Genomic DNA, 24,104 nt, shown 5'->3' with positions numbered 1-24,104 from the left:
TGCCATGAGGACAGACTAGGATTAAATTAAACAAACCCTCTTGCAATGTAGGGAAATGCCTGGATGACCTCCAGGAGGTTATTTCTGCCCTAACTACTTTTATGTCAGAGCCATTTTAGGAATACAAATGAGTGGAGAGATTAAAGATGGATGAATCCTGGACATCGGACTGCTGTAGGTTCACCAGCTCTTTCTGAACTAGCAACAGTGACTTCTTGCAAAAGGAACCCCCCCATATTATCTTCGTTTCACCTATATTACCTTCTCCCTAAGTCTGAGACAGCACTGCATTTCTCTTTTATTGGCACTCCTCCTCATGCGATACATCAGACTGTTTACTTAGGCCTGAAGACTATCTTACGTGTCCTCTACCACACAAAAAAAATCATACATAAATGATTCAGAAGTACATGTTTTATCCATCACTCCTGTTTAAAAACATGTAAGCCAAATGCTAAACACTTCACTGCCACTCAGCTCAGGCTTCCTATTGACTTCATCCTGCCTATGAACAGACCAAAGATGACCTGACTTTCCCAGACATGGATGTCTAGCTGTAAGCCCCACCACAGTTCCTGAGAGATGAGGTGTTCACAACACCTAGAAAAATCAAATCGTTATGATATACCTCTTTGCTCTTTGCTTCGGCTGTTGTGGTAAGAAGAAAATATTCCACCAAAATTCTTTTTCTGTCTTGATTTGCTTTCATTTATCCTGGCATGCAGTACACTGTGCATTTATAACATTAATTTACAATAGTTATTTCAATATTGCTTGCACTTCATCAAGTTTCCTTTTATATCCTCCCTTTTTCTTATTCCAAGGAGGGCAAATATAATTTATTCACCTTTTTTTAAAGGAAGCCTGGAATCCTGCTGAAGTCCTTTGCAAACCTCTCACTGGCCAAGGCCTCCACAACTGAAACACCATGTTCTTCTCTTTCTCTGTAATTCCTACCTCTAATCCGTGTGCTGCTGGAGTGACCATCCCAGCAGCATCTCAGTGACTGTACTTCAGAAGCGCCCCTATGAATTCCACAACTACCCAGCAAGGAGAAGAGTGCCCACAGGACTGCTCCATCTCCTGCTTCACGAAGAGGTCAGCACATTGTGCTCAAATGCAGATACGGACAGGGGTATGTACTGACCTACTTCCATCCCTCCTCTCTCATTTACAAATCCCACTTCAAGGACGACTGAGAGAGGGACCTGTATTTCCATCACCATTCGCTCCTCCATAATACTCAGCTGAGAGAGCCTGTCTATTCCTTGAGAAAAGCCAGAAACTCCTATCAAGAAACTTGTATCAAGAACATGGAGCCCCTCTACATCAAAGCAAAACCCCTCCCTTCCTATTTATATTGGAAACTTCAATACAGCCACCTCAGCCTCTGCCATCACTTTGGCTGTTATGGAAGACCCTGTCCCTTGCTTTCAGCCACATTTATTTTAGGTACCATGACAGGAAACAGCAGTCAAAATTTTCCATTGCTCTAGCCTGAAAAAAAAATAGTTTTTTCTTCTGCATTATAAAGGAAGAAAAGCTTTGAGAACTTAGTAAGCAGGTTTGTTGATGAAGTACTTTAAATATGAAACAGAAAACATCCTTCTCGTGATCCTTTTCATGAGTATATTTATGGGACATTTCTTAATTCTGGAAACAACAGCATGTGGCTGCTGCATTTACAATCTTCAGACCAGATTTTCCACTAGTTTCCACTTCAGTTTTATAGAAACATAATTCAACCGATTTCTATGGGACTACTACATTGTAAAACTGGGTGATCCCATGAAGAATTTCTTTCTCAGTATTTTTATCATCACTTATTGCAAAAATAGCAAGATCAAACATTACACGAGAGGCAATTTTTCAGCGGGTATTACACACACTGCAGCAGCCCATGACAATTTACAAGTAAAACACAAGTAAAATAGAAATACTCAGAGCACTGGTTTCATTTATGCCTGGTAATTTGTGTGTGTGTGTGTGAGTGTGTTGTGGGTGCAGGTGATGCTGGTCATTTGGGGATAATTTCTACAAAATCACAGACTCGTATTATACCTGGCACAAGGCTTGTGTCACCTCGGGAAATGTGTTATGACTTAGTGGAGGCTCACTTTTGACACTGACATTACTCTGGTGGACCGAGACCTCATTTCATGACTAGACCCTATCTCACATTGGAGCATCTGTGCCTCAGCACTGCCAAACATGTACATCCTTCCTGATAGGCCAGTCAGAGCCAGTTAAGCCTAGCAAATGTGTTTGTGCACAGCACTTTAGCAATACAGCACGCGTGAAACCGCTAGCTTTCTTCCATAATATTTGCAAATTCTGTAACAGTTGATTATTTATACATTAATCCACAGACTTCATTTCTTCCACCTTATACCCATCCATTGTCAATGTAGTGTTGTTGCCACTTGCTCTGTTAGGCACGAATAAATGCATCAGAGCCGTGTAATTTATGCATGCTATTTTGTCAAGTCTGTTTGTATGGAACCTGCTTTGGAGAGGCAAGCTGCTCTGTACTCTGGGGCCAGAAATAGTTTGGTTTTTTTTTTTTTTTCCTTTGGTGCCATGGATCAAGGTAACTTCAGAGCAGTCACCAGCAAATCTCTGATGAGATGGAAATTGCAATGTTCCATGTTTTATGCCATTTCAGGTAGAGATGATTTGTGTGCATCCAGAAGTATGACACTGATATAACAGAATAAAACCGTAGTTGACATGGATATTCAGGGGATGCCATTATCAGGGAAGCCAAAGGACCAAGGACAAAGGACTGATTTACTAAGTTAGAATATGACAGTGCATTTCTAGGTTTTAAAAACGAGTCAGGAAACCGAACTGCCTGCCTTTCCCAGGAAGCAGTCTTACAAGGCAGACAGCTTGTTCCACTTAAACGCACCCCACTGCAATAACAGTATTACTTGGGAAAGGAAGACACAACATACAGTCTTTTCTTAGTGCTTTACAATTCTCAGGTCAAGTGCTAATACATATTACAGAGCTCTCTCTGGCAAGTATTGTTAGAGCTGTCATTAAAGACCTCCAAAAGTCTTAGCTGTGCAATTGAAAATGTTTCCAAATCCTCTTATCCCAAACATAACAAATCTCGCTGTTGTTAAATCTGATGTTTTGTAAATTTGATACTACTTGGCTTATTTGAGGGGGCTGGAGAATGTTTTTTGTGCAATAACACAGATCTCCAGGAAAGGAATAATGCGTCTCTGCAGCAAGGGAATAACATGGATCTCTGGGAAGGGATTTATGCAGACTGGTGGGAAAGGAAAAAATCAAAGACCACCTCCAGTACAGTACGAAGATGATTCTAGGATTAAAAGGCACAATAATGCTACCCAATTACAGCTCTGCCTGGGTCATGCGCTATGCGTAGCAGAAAGAAGCAAGATGGCAGATACCCTGGGTTATTTTAATTAATTTAATCATGTGACTAATTGGTCTCTGCTGGGTTTCTGTGGTAACTGCTTCCTAAGTGCTGATGGGCAATTGTGTTAAATGTAGCTTGGAAACTGCACGTAGGGTGCAGTGCCTTCTAGAGAGCAAAGGGAATTGTACAGCTGTGCGGGGAAGGTGCTCCTGCTGGGGCACTGATTATCTCCAAGCAGAATGTTTACAGCTGTACTGTCCTCTTTGCTCCTCTGCAAGCACGCTGCCCGAAGGAACACGCTTATTTGCAGAAAACGTGCTAGACTTTCTTCCTCTTGGGCATGAAAGTAGATTTCCTGTAGGAATATGTGAAGGCACATGTACGCGGCAGAGCACGCGCTATTTGGAAACAAAGGGAGAGCAGCTAGAGAGCCGTGCGTGCAAAACTGAAATGACTCCTGCCTGCACAGTGTGAGGCCCTAGAAACCAGAATGTCTTCTTAGCGGTGGCGGCGTTCGAGGGTAAATCCATTACTGAGCCCCGACACAAACAATGTGCAAAACTGTTTTTTTCCAACTGCTCCTGCATCTCTTGTATTATTCATGAAATCCCTAAATCCACACGGGTCACAATTAGCACGGCATACTGCAAAATGGCACAGAGCTACCTTCAAAATTGGCAAACATGAAAATGACTTGTAAAAGTCATTGTTTGCTTCATGGGTTGAATTTCAGATTGCCACGAACAGGAAGTTGTCATCCTGCTGGACCCAAACTTACAACCACATCTCCTCACATGATTAATGTAACAGTACAAATGGAAAGATGATTAATATAAGCAATCTACATTCCAGTAATCACAATTGCACATAAGAAATTACTGTTTAATGGGATAGTAAGTTAAACCCCATTAAGAGCACAGAGAAAAAAACAACTGAGAATCTCCTTGGTACCTTTCACCAGAAGAAAACAATCTAAGAAAACATCCATAAGACAACACAAAACATGCCGCAAATACAGAACACAACATGGAACAGTAAATGCCATACCTTATCCTAACCACGCCAGTGAAAATGCAGAAACAGGTTAGGTAATGTAGGAAGACACAGCCAGAGAGAGGTTAAAAGTTTGGTAGCTGTATTGCAAAGGCTAGAAAGGTTCCACTTAATATAGCAAGGGAAAGGACAAAGCAGAATGGTGAAGAAGGAAAACTGCATTACCTCTCTGCCCTGGGCTACTGGAGAATAAAGAGCTATCCAGCCTATGTGTGGCAAACCTGGGCTTTATTTTAGTTAATATAAATTAGGTTAAATTTAAAATACCTGATACAGCTTTATCAGCAAAAAGTGATAGCTGTAGATTACGAAGTACACGGACAAAGATCTAATTCTTCCTCTTTCTTCCTGTTGAATTGCCACCATTGGATTGTAGCTTGGGATTCAGTTCTCACCCTACTGATGTCAGTGAAACTATTGCCCCTGATATCCACAAGATCAAAATACCTTATTTGCTTTGAAACTGGTGGTCGGTACCTTATTGTATATTCTGTTCTGCAATTTATATTGAGTTATTCAAACCTAAGTTCAAGGCTGAAGAAACAAAAAAAAATCAAAATAACCACATTTGCAATTACCTCTCTTTAGGAAACCAATTTTAGGAAACATTTTACAAACTATGCAACATGCTCTAATAACTCTAGTTCTGTTTTTTGGAAAAGTTAGGCATAGTGAAGGTGCTATACATTACATTTTATATTGAAATGTCCAGATATAATGAATTAGAGTTCTACAGGACACTTCTTTAAAAATAGCCCTTACTATGTGAGATTGAACACAACCTCACATATTGATTTAATCCTTTTATAAAAAGTCTTCAACACTTCTTCAACAATAAATACTAGAAAATACTGACATTTTCAAAATACTTCAAAAGAGCAGTGTGGCCACACTGCTAAGTGCATTATGAATGTTGAAAATTTTTATGAGAGATTTGAGGATGATTGAAAGTGAGACAAAACATTTTCATTTTAACAATAATAATGAAAAAACTTTCCAGTGACACTGTAGCAAACCTCTTGCTTCTCCAGACAAGAAATAAATGAAGCTATTACAATTCCTACACTGGACCAAAATTACAGCTGATGTAAGTAGCCCCATTGATTTTAATAAAGCTACGCCTGCTTACACCAGTTATGTATTTGGCCAACCAAATGGGACACGTCAATTTAGATTTGGTTTATGTCATGAAGCCCTTCACGCTTGCTATGCCATCATGCAACCGCTCTGATTAGGAAGATGGGTCTCGCCATAGTGATCAGCCCATTTGTTCATCTCGTCTGGCAAATTGCAGCTGACAATAGCCAATACCTGAAGGAAGGAGTGAAAAATATCCTATAATCTATGCAGTTATAGGATGCATCTGGGGCTTACACTGGCAGGCAATATCTCTGATGAATGAGGTTTGGTTTCCGTTGTTCTTTTACTTCGCTGAGCTATACATTTTGCTAATAATCATCAATTTTATCAAACCTATGCAACTATACTATTTAATTTCAGGCCCAGTTCAACCGCTACTCCAGAGAGAGCACTCCTGTTTATTTCAGTGGCTCATGGCTCAGGCCTTTAACTATTCTTTGTGATAATTTAGTCTAAAAATGGGCAGTGCAATTTGGGGAAGTAATACTGCCTGCTGATTCTGAGTATGCTATCCTTTCATTTCTGCAGAAGTCAGAGATGGAAAATACACAGAAGACAGTGTATGTGTTCCCTCTGTCAGTGCCAGCTTCAGTATTTACTAGTGTTTGCTCGCCCCAGCTTAGTTCGTCCAAAGCAAAGCAACTCATTTCAGGCCACAGTTCCAAGTGCTAATGCATCAGAGTATTATATATCAAAACTGTAAAAGATGAACTAACTTCTCTCCAGCCTTCTCCTCCTTCTCCACAGGTTTAACACCCTCATATTCCCTAAATCACCTTTGACTTTGCTCATTCCTTAACCCCACCCATCCAAATCTCCTCCAAATCTTGCCACTCCTTGCTCTATCCATGTTTCAGCAACCACCCAAATACCACCCTATCTATGGCCATTTAACTACCATTACACCCACACAGCCCAACTTATTGCCCTTACCTATCCTCAGCTTCAGCTTCTTGTTCAAGCTTCTGTCATTCTAGTAAGGTATTTTTTCAGGTTATTTGTTTGTTTGTTTGTTTGTTTTCCTGTAGACATATTAACATGCTTTCAGCAGAATACAAGTAATTTAGTTGGGGTTTTTTTCATTATTTCTAATTCCTCCAGAAAATTATTTTCTGTCCTGTCTGGTATCTGCAACTCCTCCTAGTTTAGTATCATCTGCAGAGTTTGTGAACATGCTCTCTATTCTCTCCTGGAGATCATTAATGAAATATGAAACAAGACCAACTTCACGGAAGTCCCTCTGGCACTTCTCTATCCACAACCTGATACGCTGCTCTTTATCACCACCCTTTACTTTATTCCTTGAGCCTGTTTTCAGGCCACTTGACGGTGTTCATATCCGAAGTAATTTGAATTAATCTGAGGGTAAGATTTCATGAGATGCTATTTCAAGTGCTTTACTAAATTCCAAATCCATTAGAACTTCTAATTTGCCTCCCTCGGCTGAATTCTGTGCGTGTGTGTACATACTAGCTCTGTTTGCTTGGCAAAACCTCTGTACTCCTCTGTTACTCCTTGCCCATATGGTATAACTGCAGAAAATGGGGAGTTGGTTGACTGGGTTTGTGCATTAAAGTATCTGCTTTTTGTTGAAAAATTCAACTTTTTTTCTATAAAACAATTAATTTTTCTGTAGCAAATTGAATTAAAAACTTCTGTAGCACATATAAAAACATTCCTCAGCATTATAAAGTAATTTTTGTGTTGGCAGTAAACTCAGGTCCTTTGGAATACAATCAGCTTCTTATTTAAATGTCCAACTTCATATGAAAATGTTGACCGAAGTAGGATGCTGTGCCAAAATATGTTCATTGTTTCCACGGAGGGCATCAAACTACCCATAGACATCAAATAACACATCAAAAATAAACAACCTTATCCATAAAACGTGATCCTGAGTCCAAATAAACTAGGTTCACCTAAATATCTTTGTCTAAAAGTGTTATGTATAAAAATTATATCCCAGCTGTTCTTTATAATGTTACAACCTGCCAGGTCATGCCTAACTGAAAGTTACTTTATTCTGCTGTTAAGCAAATCAAATAAAAATTACTTAGGAACTCTCAGCTTCATTTCCTATGCTCAAGAAGAAAGCAACCTTCTTATATATATATATATATATATATATATATTTTATTTTTTTTTTTAAACACCATACAAATGACTTCCAAATTTTCAGGAACAGTTGCTGGTTTTAATGATATATTGCAGATCCTTGTCAATATCTCTGCTGCTTCACACTTTTATTTCCTTAGGAACACTCGGCTGAGTACCATCTGCTCCTGGTGATTTACTGCTCTCGAGTTGCAAGTTGCTCCATAACTTCCTCCTAAGAGACTTCAATCTCTGTTATAAGGCCACACTCTGATTTCCTGTGAAAAGTGTCCTTGGAACAGGAATTTCCTCATCATCCTCTGGTGGTGAAGATGGATGTAGAAAATTTAATTTAATTTTTCTGCTGTTCCACTTTTTCAGAAGGGGCTGGAGTCATGGATGGGTGGCCTGTGGGTGTGGGAGACTTGCAGGTGGCTTTTTGTTTTCTACAGAGACACTTCTCTTACACCTTCTACGGTGCCTTGCACATATGGCTTTCAGATCATTTCCTTGTCCTTTTATTTCTGCACTTTATCTCAGGGACCTATGGTTGTAACTGACTTGACTCTGTTTTCAAATTTTTTGAAGGATGAGTTTTGTCTTAAAAAAGCAAAACATTTTCTATTTCTGGTACAAGTGTGCCTGGGACCTTGATGGCATTTCCATAGTTTAACAACACGCTTCCAATTTGGAAAAAAAATGTTTTTTCCTCTCTTGCTGTGTAAAAAACCACAGAAACAATAAGAAAACAGACCACATGCAAAATAATGAAACTGCCCGTACACAATGTACAGGCAAATATGCAGAGGGCCTGATCCGGAGCTCATTACAAGCAACAGGACGTCATCCACTGACGCCGATGGAATTTGGATTAGGCCCAAAGGAAGCACACCAAAAAAGCAGAGGGAGGTTTTTTGTCTCAACTTTCAGTTACAGTAATCATAGGTGTTGTTTGTAACAGTAGTAGGTAACAAATTTTCCAATAAAAAGTGTGATTTTTAAGATGACAGTGTCCCTTTAAGCTTATGCACTTCTTCACATAACTATGCCAGATTTACTCTCCCCTTTCTACTTTTTCCTTGCTCAGAGGTATACGTACCATCTGTGCATCTAATATGGTGTTCTTAAATAGCCTCCAGAGTGATTCAATGCTTCTTTTTTTTTTTTTCCTTTTTTTAAACTTTCTCTTGGTTAACCCTTTTTCTTGGTATTTTAGAGTCTTCTCTTTCAGACCTCCCAGTCCTTCCTCTCTTCAGGATGAAGTAACCATCTTCCAACACTGAAGTCAGGAGTACAGCTACCTGTTTTTAATGGTTGGGCATTACATGAAACTGAGTGGGAAGCTGCCTTATCAAGGCACTGATATTGATAAATTCCTCCTGCAAATGGAGGCATGAGATTGAACCATTTGACAACAATCAAAGTTCATAGAATGGTTTGGTTGGGAGGGACCTTAAAGATCATCTAGTTCCAACCCCCTGCCACGTTCAGGGACACCTTCCACTGGATCAGGTTGCTCAAAGCCCTGCCCAACCTGGCCTTAAATAATTCCAGGGAGGGGGCATCCGCCACTTCTCTGGGCAACCTGAGTTGACCATTATTCACTACTACACCATGAAATTTTTCAAACCCGTCTCCTCATAAATACCTCAATGTTGGTTTTCTTTCTAAATCTCTAGATTAAGCTTTTAAGACTTATATTTAGTTCTAGGAACTCTCTTCCACCTGATTCAGTAGCACTTTGCACTGTGATTGCAAAAGCCTGGGAGCTAAATTAAAAATAATAAAACTGAGAGTGGACTGTTGTTTGATTTCTAACTTAATGGATTTCCCCTTTGATTTGACAGTCTGAATTTCAGGGTAGGGAAGGGTCACAGGCATAGAGGACACTGCATCGCTGTTTTCCATCAATGAAATATGAGGAAAATTACGGCATTTGGCCAGTGCTAATAGGGGTAGCTGTGTCCTTGATGGCCTCACACACTCGCCAGTAAAGCTGTGCTATCATACCCCACTGAAGATCCTTCCCCTCGCAAAGCCCAGATAAGAGCCAGAGATATGCTCTGCTCTGTTTTTAAAGTAAATGGACTGCAAGGGAGGCCCGTCTCCCCAGGCCCAACCCATGTATGCCAGCCAGAAGAGCTGGCTCCTGCCTAAGCATCTCCACCAGCCCCTCTGTTCAATGGAGGCAGAGTCTGGCCTCCTGATTCTTAAGCAGGATGTTAAATAAACCAAAACCATCTGAAGCCACACACACAACCCTGCCACCCCCAAAACCATCAGATACTTTATGACTGTTTCTAAAAATTATTAAACAGATGAGTACATTTACTTTAGATACAAAATTGCAACCAGGCTGACAACTTGCAACATATGTTTACTTTCAGCCCAATTTAAATTCAAATATGTGAGCTGTAAATGCTTGCGTTTTTGACAGAGCGCAGCCCATCACTGAACTTAGCTGGCCAGCAAAGAATCTTTTATTATCGCAGGAACAGTATCGTACAGGAAAGATATTTGACATCTTCAGACTTTTGCCCTAAAAAACCCTCTTCATTCTTCCAGCAAGTTTAACACTGGCGCATCAAGCACGGCTTGATACATGGCAAGAAGCTGACTTTAACAGCTCCCGATAGTAGACTTCCCTGTTCATCCAGCAGCTTATAAATTATATCCATTTGGCCTCTACTAGCCTCACTTAGACTCACGAGGCCTGATTCAAGGTTAATGTGTGTAAGCATTTCTTCAGTCTTCTCATAAATGTTCCCAGAAAATGTTTGCAAACAAACCTAAAAGGGATGAAACTTTCCTACCTACACGGGGCCAAAAGATACATGATGTGATTTACTCCCTTGGTCTGACTCAGTTTCATCCTTGAATTTGTCCCAAGATTTCTATGCATGATGGAGAGGGGAATCACCACTTAGAATAAGACAGTAATTAAATACAGACTGTCAGCTGACAAGAAATACCACAGTTCCACTGAACTGTTGCCTCACTTGCACAAATTAATTCACCACTAGCGAAGTGTGACAGCAACGCGTGTTCCCGAGAAACTCTAAGACTAGAAATGACCTTCCATCTCCAGCTGGGCCCTTCAGGTTTTCTACTGCTGCCCACCGTGGTGTCCCCTGCCTGGGCAGGATTTCACCCCGTTAAACTATGCAGTTGATTGTAATTTTCCATACATCCTTTTAGGAGTGCGTACAGAGGGTCTCATTCACAACATTGCTCCTAATCCAAACATATTTTTGAAAACCATATTTGCTTAATTGTGGTTCTTAAATAAAAATATATAGAGTGAAAAAATACTCAAGTTCCTTTTTCAATATTTCCCTAAGTTAATAAGCTGACTGATAAGTGAACAGATGCATTAAGGCAATAATTTATTCAAATGTCATGATATTTTTGAACAAACATATTATTTAACAGGCATTTCATTATTTGCCCAGCTCGTATTAGTATTAATGATTGATGTGTTCGTTAGGAAAGGGAAGAGTGGCACCAAATATAATCTGTGCAAATTAGATTCACTTTGGAGATCTACCCTAAATTTTTGACAGAATAAAGACTGTTCTTGATGCTCATTCCATGTTGATCACATGGAAACAAAGCTGGAAGGTGACTTAATTTCATATGAAGCCAAGGCAATGTGAACTAATCTAACATAACCTGAACCGAGACATGGAACGTAGGGGAGAGCAATGATTTTTTGAGTGATTGCCTAGCTCACATAGGTTGGAGCCAAAGGGGTACAGAAGTAGAGTAAGCACCCATGTGTATTATATCTGCTCATTTTCTGAATGCATCACTGTTATGTATCTAAACTCTTTATTCAAAAATCCCTTGGTGATGTAAAAATGTCCTGGATACAAATCATGAAGTCTTTTGCCAAACTTTTTAACAGAGCAAATGTCTGGTTTTCCCCTAGTGTCTCCCTATGCCTTTCAAAAATTCATCCTAAGTGATTTAAGACTTCAGTAAAGCACCTTAGCAAACTCTAGAAAAATACCTACTGGCCATCCTTCTTGCTCAGTCACTCTGGTAGGCAGCAACTTCTTTCACATCTCCAGTATCAAGGTGTCATAACATCTATTTAAATCCAAATCATTACTCTAAACTGTGTAGACCTAATGTGCAAAAACCTTAAAAGTATTTCTAGCCAAGTCCTAATGCAATTAGTGGTGTTTTGTTGTAACATCTGTATGTAAACAAAACCTAATTCTGGCAAGAAGGAGAGATGCAATCGCTGAAGCTCTCCAGAACTGATGCAAGGACACCTTGCGTAAACTGGTCGCTTCGTTTGAATCAAATGCCTGCTGTCCAAGAGGCAGCAGATTCTCAAGCTGTAATTAGCATATTCATCTTGATATAACCAAAGTAGCCAGAATGCAACACGACTGATGTAATGTGACATGGTGGTTAAAATTAAAAGTGAACACGCCTTTTAATTGGATTGGATACCTGCTAGTAATTCAGACAATGGGAATTTGATTCAAATTTATAGTATTAAATGGCAGCAGATGGACAGTAAAATGTCCATTGAGTTTGCAAACTGACAAGCATGCTGGGTTTGCCAGATCCCTTCATTAAGTCACTGGTGGCATCAGTCAGGTGCTGATGCATTTCATCGTTAGCAGTGTTAATACATTTTGCTTTGCTTTGGGTGAGCAGTGAGACATTCTGACTGATGGCCTCAGTAGGTCAGTTTAGTATTTAATTTGCCTCTTCTAATCATGAAAAATCCTAGTTCTGTTTTAGGGAAAGAGTTCTATGAGGTTTCTGGGTTTAGTATCCAGTAAGTAAAAAGGCCAGCTGATGACAGCTAGACAATGATGCCAACTCTTCTCCTTTCTGACTGATGCCACCACCCATCTCTTTCACAGCTCAGGACTTGCTTGACAGTGTCTATTCCAGATTCCTGGTCACTGTCTGTGGCTTTCTACTCTCCGCAAACTTAAAAAACATCTTCTGAGGAAGGATATTTTCCTTCCCCCTCCTTCTCTAGATAGTTCCTCAAAGAAATTTGCAATTGTGCCCCACACTTGAACTATTTCTTCTGCAGACTCAGCGTCTCATCTGCATTCACTCATCAGCACTCATTTATATCTCAACATAGCAATCACAGCTATGGAGACGTTTGTCGTCTTTTCCCCTTCTACCTTCAAGCATTTGCAAGAAGCCTTATTAATTTCCTACTGTGGCAAATACGCATATGCACACATGCAGATGTGCACATACACACAGAAGCACACATAAATACACATGCATACATTCTGCGCAAACCCACAGCAGAAGAAGCAACTTTGTGAACCATTTATTAAATCCCACTTCTCTACAGTTCCACAGAAACAAATATGGACGATTTCATGCAAACCAGGTAGGACACCTGCTCTACACTGGCCTTTCTGAACACCTAATTGATGCAAGCTAAATCTCTAGGAGAAATAGGTTTTCTATTCAGAGCCCCATGTGTTTCAAAACTTACTATGGAAAGGGAGTCTAAAGAAGGTGTAACAGCTAAGCTTTTTTTTTTTTTTGGTCAGGGGCATCATTTGCATCGAGTTGCTCTAAGCAATTTTCCTAATTTCCATGAACGATGATCATTTTACAAATTAAATTTTGCACATGCATAAGAAAGAGAAGAAAGTACCTTTTTTTTTTTGCCATTACTCATTGACTTAACAGGGAGATGGTTAAATGTTTCTTATGCACTGTTAGGCTGCACAATTAAGCTTGAAATCAAGAGAACTTTCTCTGACAACCTTTGGTAATTATTTTGGGGAATGATAGCTTCTGTTTACTCCTAGTTTTTAGTATGTGTTTGTATATACATGTCCGTATTAATCACATAGTGATATACATTAATTAACCAAAAAACTACTCAGGCAGGAGTACTAAGGCTTTATGATGTTGTGTGCACTTTATCATCTTTAAAGATAATCTGAAAATGTAAGGAATTGCCTAATGCAACAGAACTCAGGAATAAATAAATGCATATGATTTCTTACAGTCCCGTTCGATTGTTCACACTCATTCTTGATATGCAGATGAGACAAAAGAGCATAAAGCCCACTGCCTGTCTGCACTACCGACTCACACACGGTGCTGCCCATCAGTATCCTGTATGGGCAGAAAAGAGCCATCATCATTTAGATCTTCATGCTGCTAAACAGCAGTTTACTTTTACTTTTGATTTATGCCTTTTTGTTTATTAGTATAAATTAATTTTGATTGCACTGTAAACAAAAACATCTATCATCTTTTTTCCTGACTGGGAAGCAGTGTGAAGCAGGAAGAAGGTCAAGTATAAAATACAAGCTGACAACCTTGTAGTCACTTCGTTTCCGATGTCTTAGTCAAATCAAGTAAATTATCCTTTAATGTATCTGTGAACAGAGTCTATAACCTCTGTGAATTGAGTCGTCATTCTAGGCTTGGCTATTTGGTCATAATAAATTTGTTTTCTGACCCATTGAGTCAATAAACTTAATTTCAGAATTAATCTTTTCAGACTTCAAACTCACTGGATTCAATTATGAATCCAATCGCTCCCTTTAAATTTAATATTCTGAAACTCGGTGGTCTAGTGATTTTTGGCCTTATGTCCCTCTATGGTACTTAACTTTATATTAGTTGGCCTATAAAATTACATCTCTAAGGAAGGGAGCATCAGAACAGCTTCAAATCTTAAATTTTCAGTTACAAACATCAGTAGGAAATGCTCTGTTTTCCTGCAACACTTCCTTTTAACCGGTATTGTTATGCACAACAGGTTATTGTTATACAGTAGTTCATTATGTATATGTGACTGCGTACTAGACCACATAGGAGCAGGAATGCAGATTTGGGTTATTTTTGTCTGGGGGTGGTGGTGGTATTTTTAGTTTTTTTCTATATTGGATCTAGTCTTAATACTTAGCTTTTTGCCTAATGGGGTGAAACCCCCTATTTTTTCTTCATTCATTTCTGGTAATTTAGATAAAACTACACTCTGTGGGGAGACCCCTTATAATTTCAAAACATATATTTCTATTCTTGCAAGGCATGGTTGTTAACAGATAATTTTAAATGGTCACGACTGCAGGATACTCGGGACAAAATTTGCATTTCTTTACAAGAAGAGCAATTTACAGTTGCACAAGCCTTTTTCCTTATAAACTCCCTGTTCCAGCCATGAAGCTCCAACCCTAGCTATGGATGCAGAGGGGGCAGCGGCACCGCTTCTGGAGCACAAATGGACACAACTCCGCTGGGACAAAAGGCAGGAAGGACTGATGTGCACCTCTGACTAAACTGCTTGGGTTCAAACACTCCCGAGGCCAGCAAGATACGAGCTTATTCCAGTGCATTGCTACTCTTGCGAAACCTGCTGGGGGAGAGAGCCAGGAAGGAGTTAGAGGTTGGAAGCAGTTGGTGTCCGGCTAACGTGGGGCTTTTTGGAGCACTTTCGTTGCTCTCCAGGGGCACTTCAAGGTGGTGTCATACCAAGCCTTCTCCCAACTGGGAATCTGTGGGCATGCATCGCTTCAGCGTGCATTTGCCCCGTGTGTGCGAGAAGATTTTGTTATTAGGATGATGACAAAAGTCCTAATTCTGAAGACAGCAATTGGCGTTCAGGGATGGATAATTTGCAGCATTACTTAGTGCCGTTTTGAGACATTAATGATGGCTTATTCTTTACTGTTTAAACAGTCCTATCATTTTAAGGAAGTGCTTATTACAGCACTTCTTATCTAGGGGAGAGAGGGAAGACTGCTTTACACGATCCATTAGGAAATTCAAGCCTTAAATGAAGTGACCACAAAGTCCTATCAGGTCCCAGAAATGCAGCAGCTGTACATATTTAATGTAATACAACACTATATTGTGGCAGAGATCCGCTGTTTAAAACATACATAAGGCAGGTGAAATGTGACTATTTTACTCTGCTGTTTGAAAAACGAGAAAGTGTAGAGTGGCATAACTTCTCAAATACATAAATAAGCATTAGACTCATGGAGAAGACAGGTACACTGTTGGACTAGTAATAACAGATTAAAGGTCAGCGGTTAAATATGAAAGTATTGCAGCCCTGTTCCTTTGATCTCGTTCCTCGAGACTGCTCTGTTACTAACAGGTGAAGTTCAAAACAAGAAGCATGAGAGTCTCCTGAATTCTGCCATACCTGTCGTAATTTAACAGCAGCATTTCCTAAATATTCTGTCCCCTGATCATCTAATGCCAGAAATATACATGCATGGGGCAGATTCAGATTTCCCCTGCTGGGTCAAATCCTGTGCTATTCCAGATTCCACAGGTGCAAAGAGGAAGAAAATTTGACTCACTGGCTTAGCTTTGAAGCAGAGCCAATGCAGCAACCAAAATGTTATCAGTTATATGTTATCTCACCATGTTTTGCCAAGTCCTCCCATACTACATTTTGTTAATTTGCAACCTCTTTAGTGAAGAATTGGACACTTCACTGGAATATGATGGTATAGAAGAAGATTAGGAACATCTATTGTTATTTAGATATATACAAAATAATGAATACAGAGAGCCTTCTGGATGGAAATATTTAGCATCTTTTAGCTTCCAGAAGAAGTTAACAGAGGGGTAGGAAAGGAAACCCAGGAGAATGAGATGCTCTAATTCAGCCTTTCTCATAATACAAGGACAAGGAGGACTCCAACAAAGCACACGGGTAATAAATTGTAAGTCAGGTAAAAGGGAACCTTTTCATATATTGCCTGACTGATAGAATTCATGGCTATAAACTATTACTGAATCCTACTACTCATGGCTTAGTATAAGGTTGAAGTACACCTATGCATTATGTTAACATGTATTTATTTTCATTTAGTAAGGTATTTAAACTTCCTATTTCAGGATTTAAGCTGGAGACGAAAGAGAATCCACCATGAACTGATTGTTCTTTCACCTGTCTCCTCAAGGTTTCCTGAATCATTTGGTACTCATCTCTACTGGACACACAGAACAATCTAAGTAGGATCACTGACAATGCCTCCATTACTGTGAACTACCTTACCCATGTAAATTTGTGAATGAAAGTCACAGGAGCATCAGCGGATGGTGATCTGGATCCTGTCACCCCAGAGCATCTTACAACTGTAAGGCACATTGAACTGCATGTGCATAAATGTGCATGTGCACACATACACCTACATCCATGAGAACTTATTTATGAATGAGGAGCATCTAAGAAGCATGTATTTCCCTCCTCTATACTTTTTCTAGAAAAAAGGATGTAAACACCACTCCTCACATAAGACTCACATGACTTTAACTTGTCTGTCTGCTCCAGTAGACATTATGAGCTTGATTCTCCAAGACTGCCACTAAAATTCCACTCTACTGATTTTTGCAACCTAATTCTTCAGGCGTTTTTTTCCTTTTTTTCCTTTTTTTTTTTTTTTTGGCAGGATGATGTGACCCAAATTTATAAAAGAGGGTGATCTGCTATATCATTGCATCTTGAATCTAGGATCCATATGTACTTATTTATTATTGCCACAGATGTAAAAGACCAGATTTAGAGACCTGAATTCAGTTTGAACTTGACAGGCTTTGAATGTTCTGTAGCATCAGGGAAAATGGCATCATTTAGACAACCAAAATGTATAGGGGTTTATGAATAATAAACATTTCTAAGACAGTGAAGGCTACCCAAAGACTCACACTATTAAACACCAAAAGGACACAGCTACTTTTTAAACAACTAAAAATACTGGAGTGTTCCTTCATTATTTTCCTTTAAATGACTTATCGCACATTCTGCTGCAGAAAAACAGCTGCTGAAGTAACCTAGAGGGCATTTTCAGGCACTGTACTTCAGTGATTACAGCAATTTTTGTAGACATTCAATATTAGGATTGCATTCTAATTTTAGCCAGAGTTAAATTTAGATTGAGTAGGAGGGGTTTTCACGCTACTCTAGATGTTCTAGCACTGCTTACCCCAACCCAAAAATTGTATAGTATCTGAATTTTGTAGCAATGATAATTTATTAGTAATGACATACTTTAAAAGAATGAAACTAGAGCTCATTAGCAGCATTGGGAAGATGTCTGCTATCATGATGGGACCCAGATTTTGGCTCTAAAAGCATCTATCCACTGGCCATGGTCTCAATGCCATGGAACTTAGTGACACTCTCATATGTAACCCTCCTCTACTCTATTTCCATGATACCTCCTCTTAATGGTGTATATGTAGCCAATATCCTGAGACTCTAAGATCAAACTAGGACTCATGTTAATGTTTATTAGTATTTAAATTCCCTGACTCTCTCAAAACCCAAGCATCGAGCTGAAGGAAACTGAAAGAAACAAGGTTAGTAAAGGGCTGACAGTCCAACAGACAATACAGATGGAAAGTGGAGGGACTAGGTGAAACAGAGAAAACAAAAGAAGTGAGCTTCTATTAGATGCTAAATGAGACCCAGGCTGGGCCTGATTAAAGCTACGTCTATGTGGGTTACATCTTTCCTTATTTCTCTTACCTTGTTTCTCTTGAAATATGCTCTTCGGCAAGCTGCAAAGCACTTCTCGCTGCAGAAGCATTTCACTTCACTTCCCATACTCAGGGAATAGCGCTTGATTCCAACTTTCTGGCACCAGGCACACATTATTTGTACATTTGACACATCATCTTCTACAACAAAAATATAAGAACAATGTTTACATGAGATGCAAACACCTTCCTCAGACATCTGCACACTTACTCTTAGATACAACCAGCACCGGCTCATCTTATTTCTAACTTCCTCACTGTCTGAGAGCAGAACTGTGCATGCCTGTGATCACCAGCTTCATCCTCAGGCAGCTGGTGACCTGTGCCAGCCAGGCTCAGCAGATTGGCAAAGCTTCTAAGATGGCTGGAAAAGATTATTAGCTTAAAAAATGGTGCATTGCTGGAAAGCTCTGGAAATCTCGAGAGCTCTTTAGCATGTTTAAAAGCACACAACTCTTTATTAATCTAGTAACCAAGACTAGAAGCTTAATGAGTACTTGTGCTTTGCTCTTGTTACTCACAGCCTGTTGTAGTGAGCCCCTGAGATGTTCTGCTCGGCTAGCTGGTGATAAAACACACCCAGGAGGTACTGCACCAAGGCAGGTCTCTAACAAGAGCCCTCTTCTACATAAGAAGGAACATGAAACACCCCTTTTTCTGCATTGTTTCAAAATAATGACTAGCACACAAAATGGGGAGCTTTCGTGTGAATATAACAGTCTCAGAAACACAGACTCGAGCAAGAAGGAAGATGCAGCACTGTGGTAAAGTCTGCCAGATTACTTTCCAGTCATTATGCTCTCAACAGTCAAATTTTAAGTCAGGCAGAGTTCCCGGGCCTTTTTTGAGCTCTTCTTAACATGTGGTACGAATGTGGCATGTATGTTGTCTGCCATGTAAAAAAAAACAAACCAGGGCTTATTACTAAAGTGCTCTCAATACCCTTGTGTGGTCATCACTCCCACCCCTGCTTCACAGACAGGGGCAGTGAATAGTTAAGCCTCCTAAACAGATCAAGACAGCAAGTTAGCAGGAATCTTTCTGATTTAAAACTTGAAATTCTTCAGTTCTTATATCCAGTCTATGATACAGTGTGACCTTTCAGTTACAGACAGCAGCCATTGTCTAACTTCTGGAAAAAAAAAAATCCCCAAAGACTAATTGTTAAAGCAGCTCCTGGTCCATGAGCTGTGGAGAATTCATAGCTCAGAGAGTCTGTCATGCAGCCATCCCATTTCCCTATAAAGGATTTGTTTTTGAAGCTACGCTGTCATCGTTCTGTAAAATTATTGGCAAACTAATTTTTAGCAGAGTGATTTGGCTCCTTTCCCCGGCTATCATAACTCAGAACTACGTGCTGCGTTTTATTCACCTTAACGGAATAAATATTGCCAGTTTAATAACTTTTTTCCTTCCACAAATTGTATTATGATTTATAGCTACAAATAAAATTGTACAATGTAAAATAATGACCTTTTAGTTTTAATCAGACTGTCTACCCTTAAACCTATATTTAAGGCTAAGTTATAACACAGATTTGTGTTTAATGTATTTTATCACTTACCCTTTAGAGTGGGATTTGCCAATATTATAAAAGCTTTCATATACTGAATATCAAGGGAAATAAAAAAAATTTGGCCAAAACTATCACTAGCCATCTACAGGGTCAAGAAACCTGCCCCTGAGCTGGTTGTAACCTCAGCCAGGCACACAGGGTACTATTACAGTGGTGTTGCACAGTGCCGTCACAGCTTTCTCTCAGCTTTTTCTCCGGACCAGTCCTGGCCAGGATGCTAACTACTCTAACACAGCCCATGAGCTCGTCCCCCCATTTTTGTCCTGAGCCATTTGAAGTACTAAGCTTTTATGAAGCCCTGACTCAGCTGCTTTTGCACCATAATAAACCAATTACTCACAGACTGAACTTGCCCCTTTGAATATATCAGGACAACAGAAGATCCTGTGAACCAAAGGAAACAAGACAGCAACCTCTTGTTTCAGGTAACAGCAACATATATTTTCCTGCCAATAAGCATTTTATCTCTGGAAAACAGAAGATCTACCAGCGATAACTTTCTAATATCCTTCACTTCTGATGAGAGCAACTGTCATAAATGAAAAAAGAAAATTACAGAGCTGAAAGAGAGTTCACTGGCAAAGTAGGTGCTGGAGTAGCTCTTTTTGAAGCAGGTTGGCTTGTCTGGAGCACAGTTTTTAAGCAGCACAGGGGCTTTCATGTGTGACTTCACAGGGGAAACACCTCAGCTATCATTTAACTCCTGTTCACTGACACACATGAGCTGTCATCCATGAATGATCAGAAAGACCACACAATTTTCCATTTTCAATTACACAGCAGCTACAACAGCTGTTTACATGGAAAAGCCACCTTACACACTTCTCTGCAGGAGGTTATGCAGGACAGTAAGGCTCAATCCACCTCCTTCTGCCAAAGACTTCCTCTAAGATAGATCCTGGCAAGAAGAGAGGATAGGGAGAGGCACCTACTCTGTCAAGATGTTGTCTTCTCATGCCTCGACCAGCAGAACTTCACCACCACCTCACAGAGAATCCTTTGAAGCAGCATTGCTTCACTCGTGGTCCATGGATCTGACAGTCAATAAAACAGCAGAAAATGGTCTACAAACTACTACTTCCAGCCACTGTCTGCACTTCGAGGAAGAGACAGCTGATATCCACGAGGCATCATCAATATTAATCAAAATGTTCATCATTTTGAAAGAAGGAGGGGAGAAAGGGAGGGAAAGAGTCTGTTCAAATACAAAGAACTTTAAATTATTTTTCTCTTCTACTCCCTTATCATAGTCATCAAAGAATGGTCACATGAAATACAATCCTTTTAATAGTAACAGTAATAATAAAACTATATGCTTCTTCCATTTAATAGACTCAAGAACACTGCCACAAAAGGATTAGCTGAGCAAGGCTATGTGAAACAGCCAGGAGACAACAGTACTTCAGAAGGGGGTTCAGGGCATGTGCCTCCTGGAACAGGACACTAACATGTTACTTTTTAAGTCATCTTTGCTCCCTCGGTGTAGGTTTGCCCAAGCCAATTTTTTATGCAACTCTTAACTTCTTGTAATGCAGTTCATCGGGTGAAAAAAGAAAACATCTAGTATCACATGACTAATTCCCTACAGATCATCAACAAGAGCCCTGTGCAGCCCAGTGGGAGGAAGTCTTGATCTAAAATCAAATCAGAAAGGATTGAAGGACCCGTTCTTGGGACCTGGGATAGGTACAGAACCATGCCCTGCAGTCTGTGGGTGTGGATGACAGTTGGGGACAATGATAAAGGTCCAAACCTGATCATGTGCTTTCCTTCTTGACACTGGTTGCAGTAGAGGTCTGACCAGACATTGTGAAAATGACTAATAAGGATGTTTTCTTACAGTGTATTAAGCTTAGTGACCGAAAAAGAGGACTGCAACATTAATGGAAAAGTAATAGTCCATGTATTTCTACCATTACAGTCCACAGCAGTGTGAAGTAATAAACTCAAAACATTAAGACTGTGAAATAAGAGGAGTCAAAGTCTCATGATTTAATTGCTGTCTTTTGCTAAACACAAACTAGAATAATCTGAAACCAGAAATTTGCATCTTCCATTCAAGATAAAATTCCTCTCGGTTTTTCACAGACCTCTGTTTTATAAGGCCAGATTTTTTAAAAATCACTTTACTAGACTCTTGCCCTTCTTTCAGGAAAATGAATTGAAGCCCCATCCCTAAAGCACTCAGCAAGAACCTGCTGCAGCAAGAACACAGGGAAGCAGGGAATTTCAAATCTAGTATTTTGAGACTTTTTATCTGTCTTGAATCTTTATTCTAAACTTTTTCTGATTAGGTCTGCACTAAAAAAGCTTCTCCACAATAATTACATTGGTATACTACATCAGCAATGTTCTCCTTTGCTCACAAACTTTCGCTGGTAGTCCAGCTTAGCATATCCACTTGAGTAACATGAGCTCATCCTGACAGCATGACTATGTCCATCATGTGAGCTCTCACTGGAGCAACTCTTCTGATGAAGATCATACACCATCATTTTCAAGACTCACACAGCTAGGCTGACACATGTTTGTAAAGTGCAAAAATAACATTTGCAAGTGCTGGTACAGATCATTTTGAAGTGAAAGAAAATATTTTTTAACAACTGTATTTTTTTCTCCATCTGGGCTTGCAACTTTATGACCTGCTCTTGCAATGTGCTTAGCATGTTCTCAGATCTGTCACACTTATGACAGGTAGCGTGGGTACTCATACAGGTGAGACAAAGAGGAGTTGGCACAGAGACAACTGAATAGTAACAGGAGAGTTTTCAGCAGAACATCCGTACCGCTGTCTTCTATAATTACACCAGGTAAGAGAAATACATATTCTTTCTACATAGAGTACAAGATCTGAATTTCCAGCCTCTGCTTTTGTGAGTTCTCAACTCTTCATAGGGAGAGATATTGTGGGAGTTCTAACACTCTGTTTTTCTGCCCCTGGGTTGTGTCATTACAGGTGGAAGAAGTACTCCCTGCACCCACTGCACAGATACTATTCAGATACATTTCCTTGTGGTTTTTAGCCTGTGTATTTTTCATAATGAACAATGCAATAAACACAGAATGTTTGCAGTGTTAAATCATGTTCCCAAAGGGAGTAGTTTGTATAACAAGATAAAATTATCACATTATAATAACTAAATATGCATCAGTCTAAAGCATGCTTCAATTAATCATCAAAAGTTTGCACCACCTCTTTAGGTCTTAATTAAGCAGAATGTTTGGGGGTTTTTTTCTTTTCAAACCAGTGCGAATGAGCTGCAGAAAATTGTTCCTCTTACACCCAGTGAGCAGCAGTTTACACTAATCAATCTTATATGGAGCCACAATTTGCAGAGGTGGAGGGGAAAGAAGGAAGGCAACAAGTATAATAGAGTAAATCCATCACACAGAGCTCTGTTCCTTTATCTAAGAAAACCAGTATGGCCTACAGTGTTTAGCAGGATGATCCTAAAATCCCTACAATCCTGGAGTTAAATCCTGATCACTTTAGTAACTTTTAGGCTGCAACATACTACTAATACAGTTTGAACCAACTGATAAATATTTTCAATTTTAACTCCAGTTTCAAGAATTTGGGTAAAACTAAATGCAGCTACAGCTCTAATCCTGTAGATTATGATAATCCATGGGCAGGTACTCCAAAACCTTACTTTCCACATTTCCTTGCAAGAAATTCAGCAGGAGATACCCAATTCTTCTGGCAAGAAGAAAATACCACTCCTGAAGGTGCAGTACTGAAGAAGTCCTGTTGTGCAGAAGGAAGACCAGGAGGGCACAGGGTTTGGGACTGAGATCTCAAAGGGTATGTCCTCTAGACTGAGTGAGCCTGTGTGAAACGTGTACCTTGTCTGTGGTTGTATCTGTGATCTGATACAGAAAACATTTTGGCATCCCATCCTTCCTCAGTGTCTCCTCACTACCCATCACTTCCCAGCATGAGTTTCCTTTCACCACAGCTACCAGAAGCTGTATCTCCCCTCTACTGCTTTCTTCCATTTTCCTCTCTTTTTCTTGTTGCTGCATCTCACCCCCTCACACAGGCAGTTTGGAGCCCAGGGTTTCTTGGGGCAAGCTAGAATAAGTCCTTTTACCCCATGCTGGGAACTGCGCTCAATCCACTGTCATACCTCTTCAAATATTTCAGCTGCTTTCACTACCAGTTTCTAATGAAAAGCTGCAAAACTTCCTTTTCAAAGGCATTAGATCTTAACTTGACTAGCATCTGCAGCATTAGCAATAAGGGCTCATTGTTTCCACCAGGACCTGCCAGGATTTCAGAATGGTTAATTCTGAGTTATCTGCCTGCCGCTCCTGAAACCCCAGCTTGCC

The 24,104-nt window shown here is 39.8% G+C and overlaps 1 protein-coding gene across 2 annotated transcripts in view; it reads right to left on the bottom strand.

The window, feature by feature from the left end:
- Positions 1–24,104, bottom strand: part of SOBP (sine oculis binding protein homolog) — a 120,016-nt gene that overhangs the window by 77,956 nt on the left and 17,956 nt on the right. For both annotated transcript variants that reach the window (XM_074896117.1, XM_074896118.1), the window contains exon 4: positions 18,186–18,337. In XM_074896117.1, coding sequence (XP_074752218.1) covers positions 18,186–18,337 — 152 coding nt within the window. The remainder of the gene's footprint in view (positions 1–18,185; positions 18,338–24,104) is intronic.

This window comes from Athene noctua, chromosome 1 (assembly GCF_965140245.1).
Source record: "Athene noctua chromosome 1, bAthNoc1.hap1.1, whole genome shotgun sequence".
NCBI lineage: Eukaryota > Metazoa > Chordata > Aves > Strigiformes > Strigidae > Athene > Athene noctua.
This window is presented reverse-complemented; position numbering and strand designations above follow the sequence as displayed.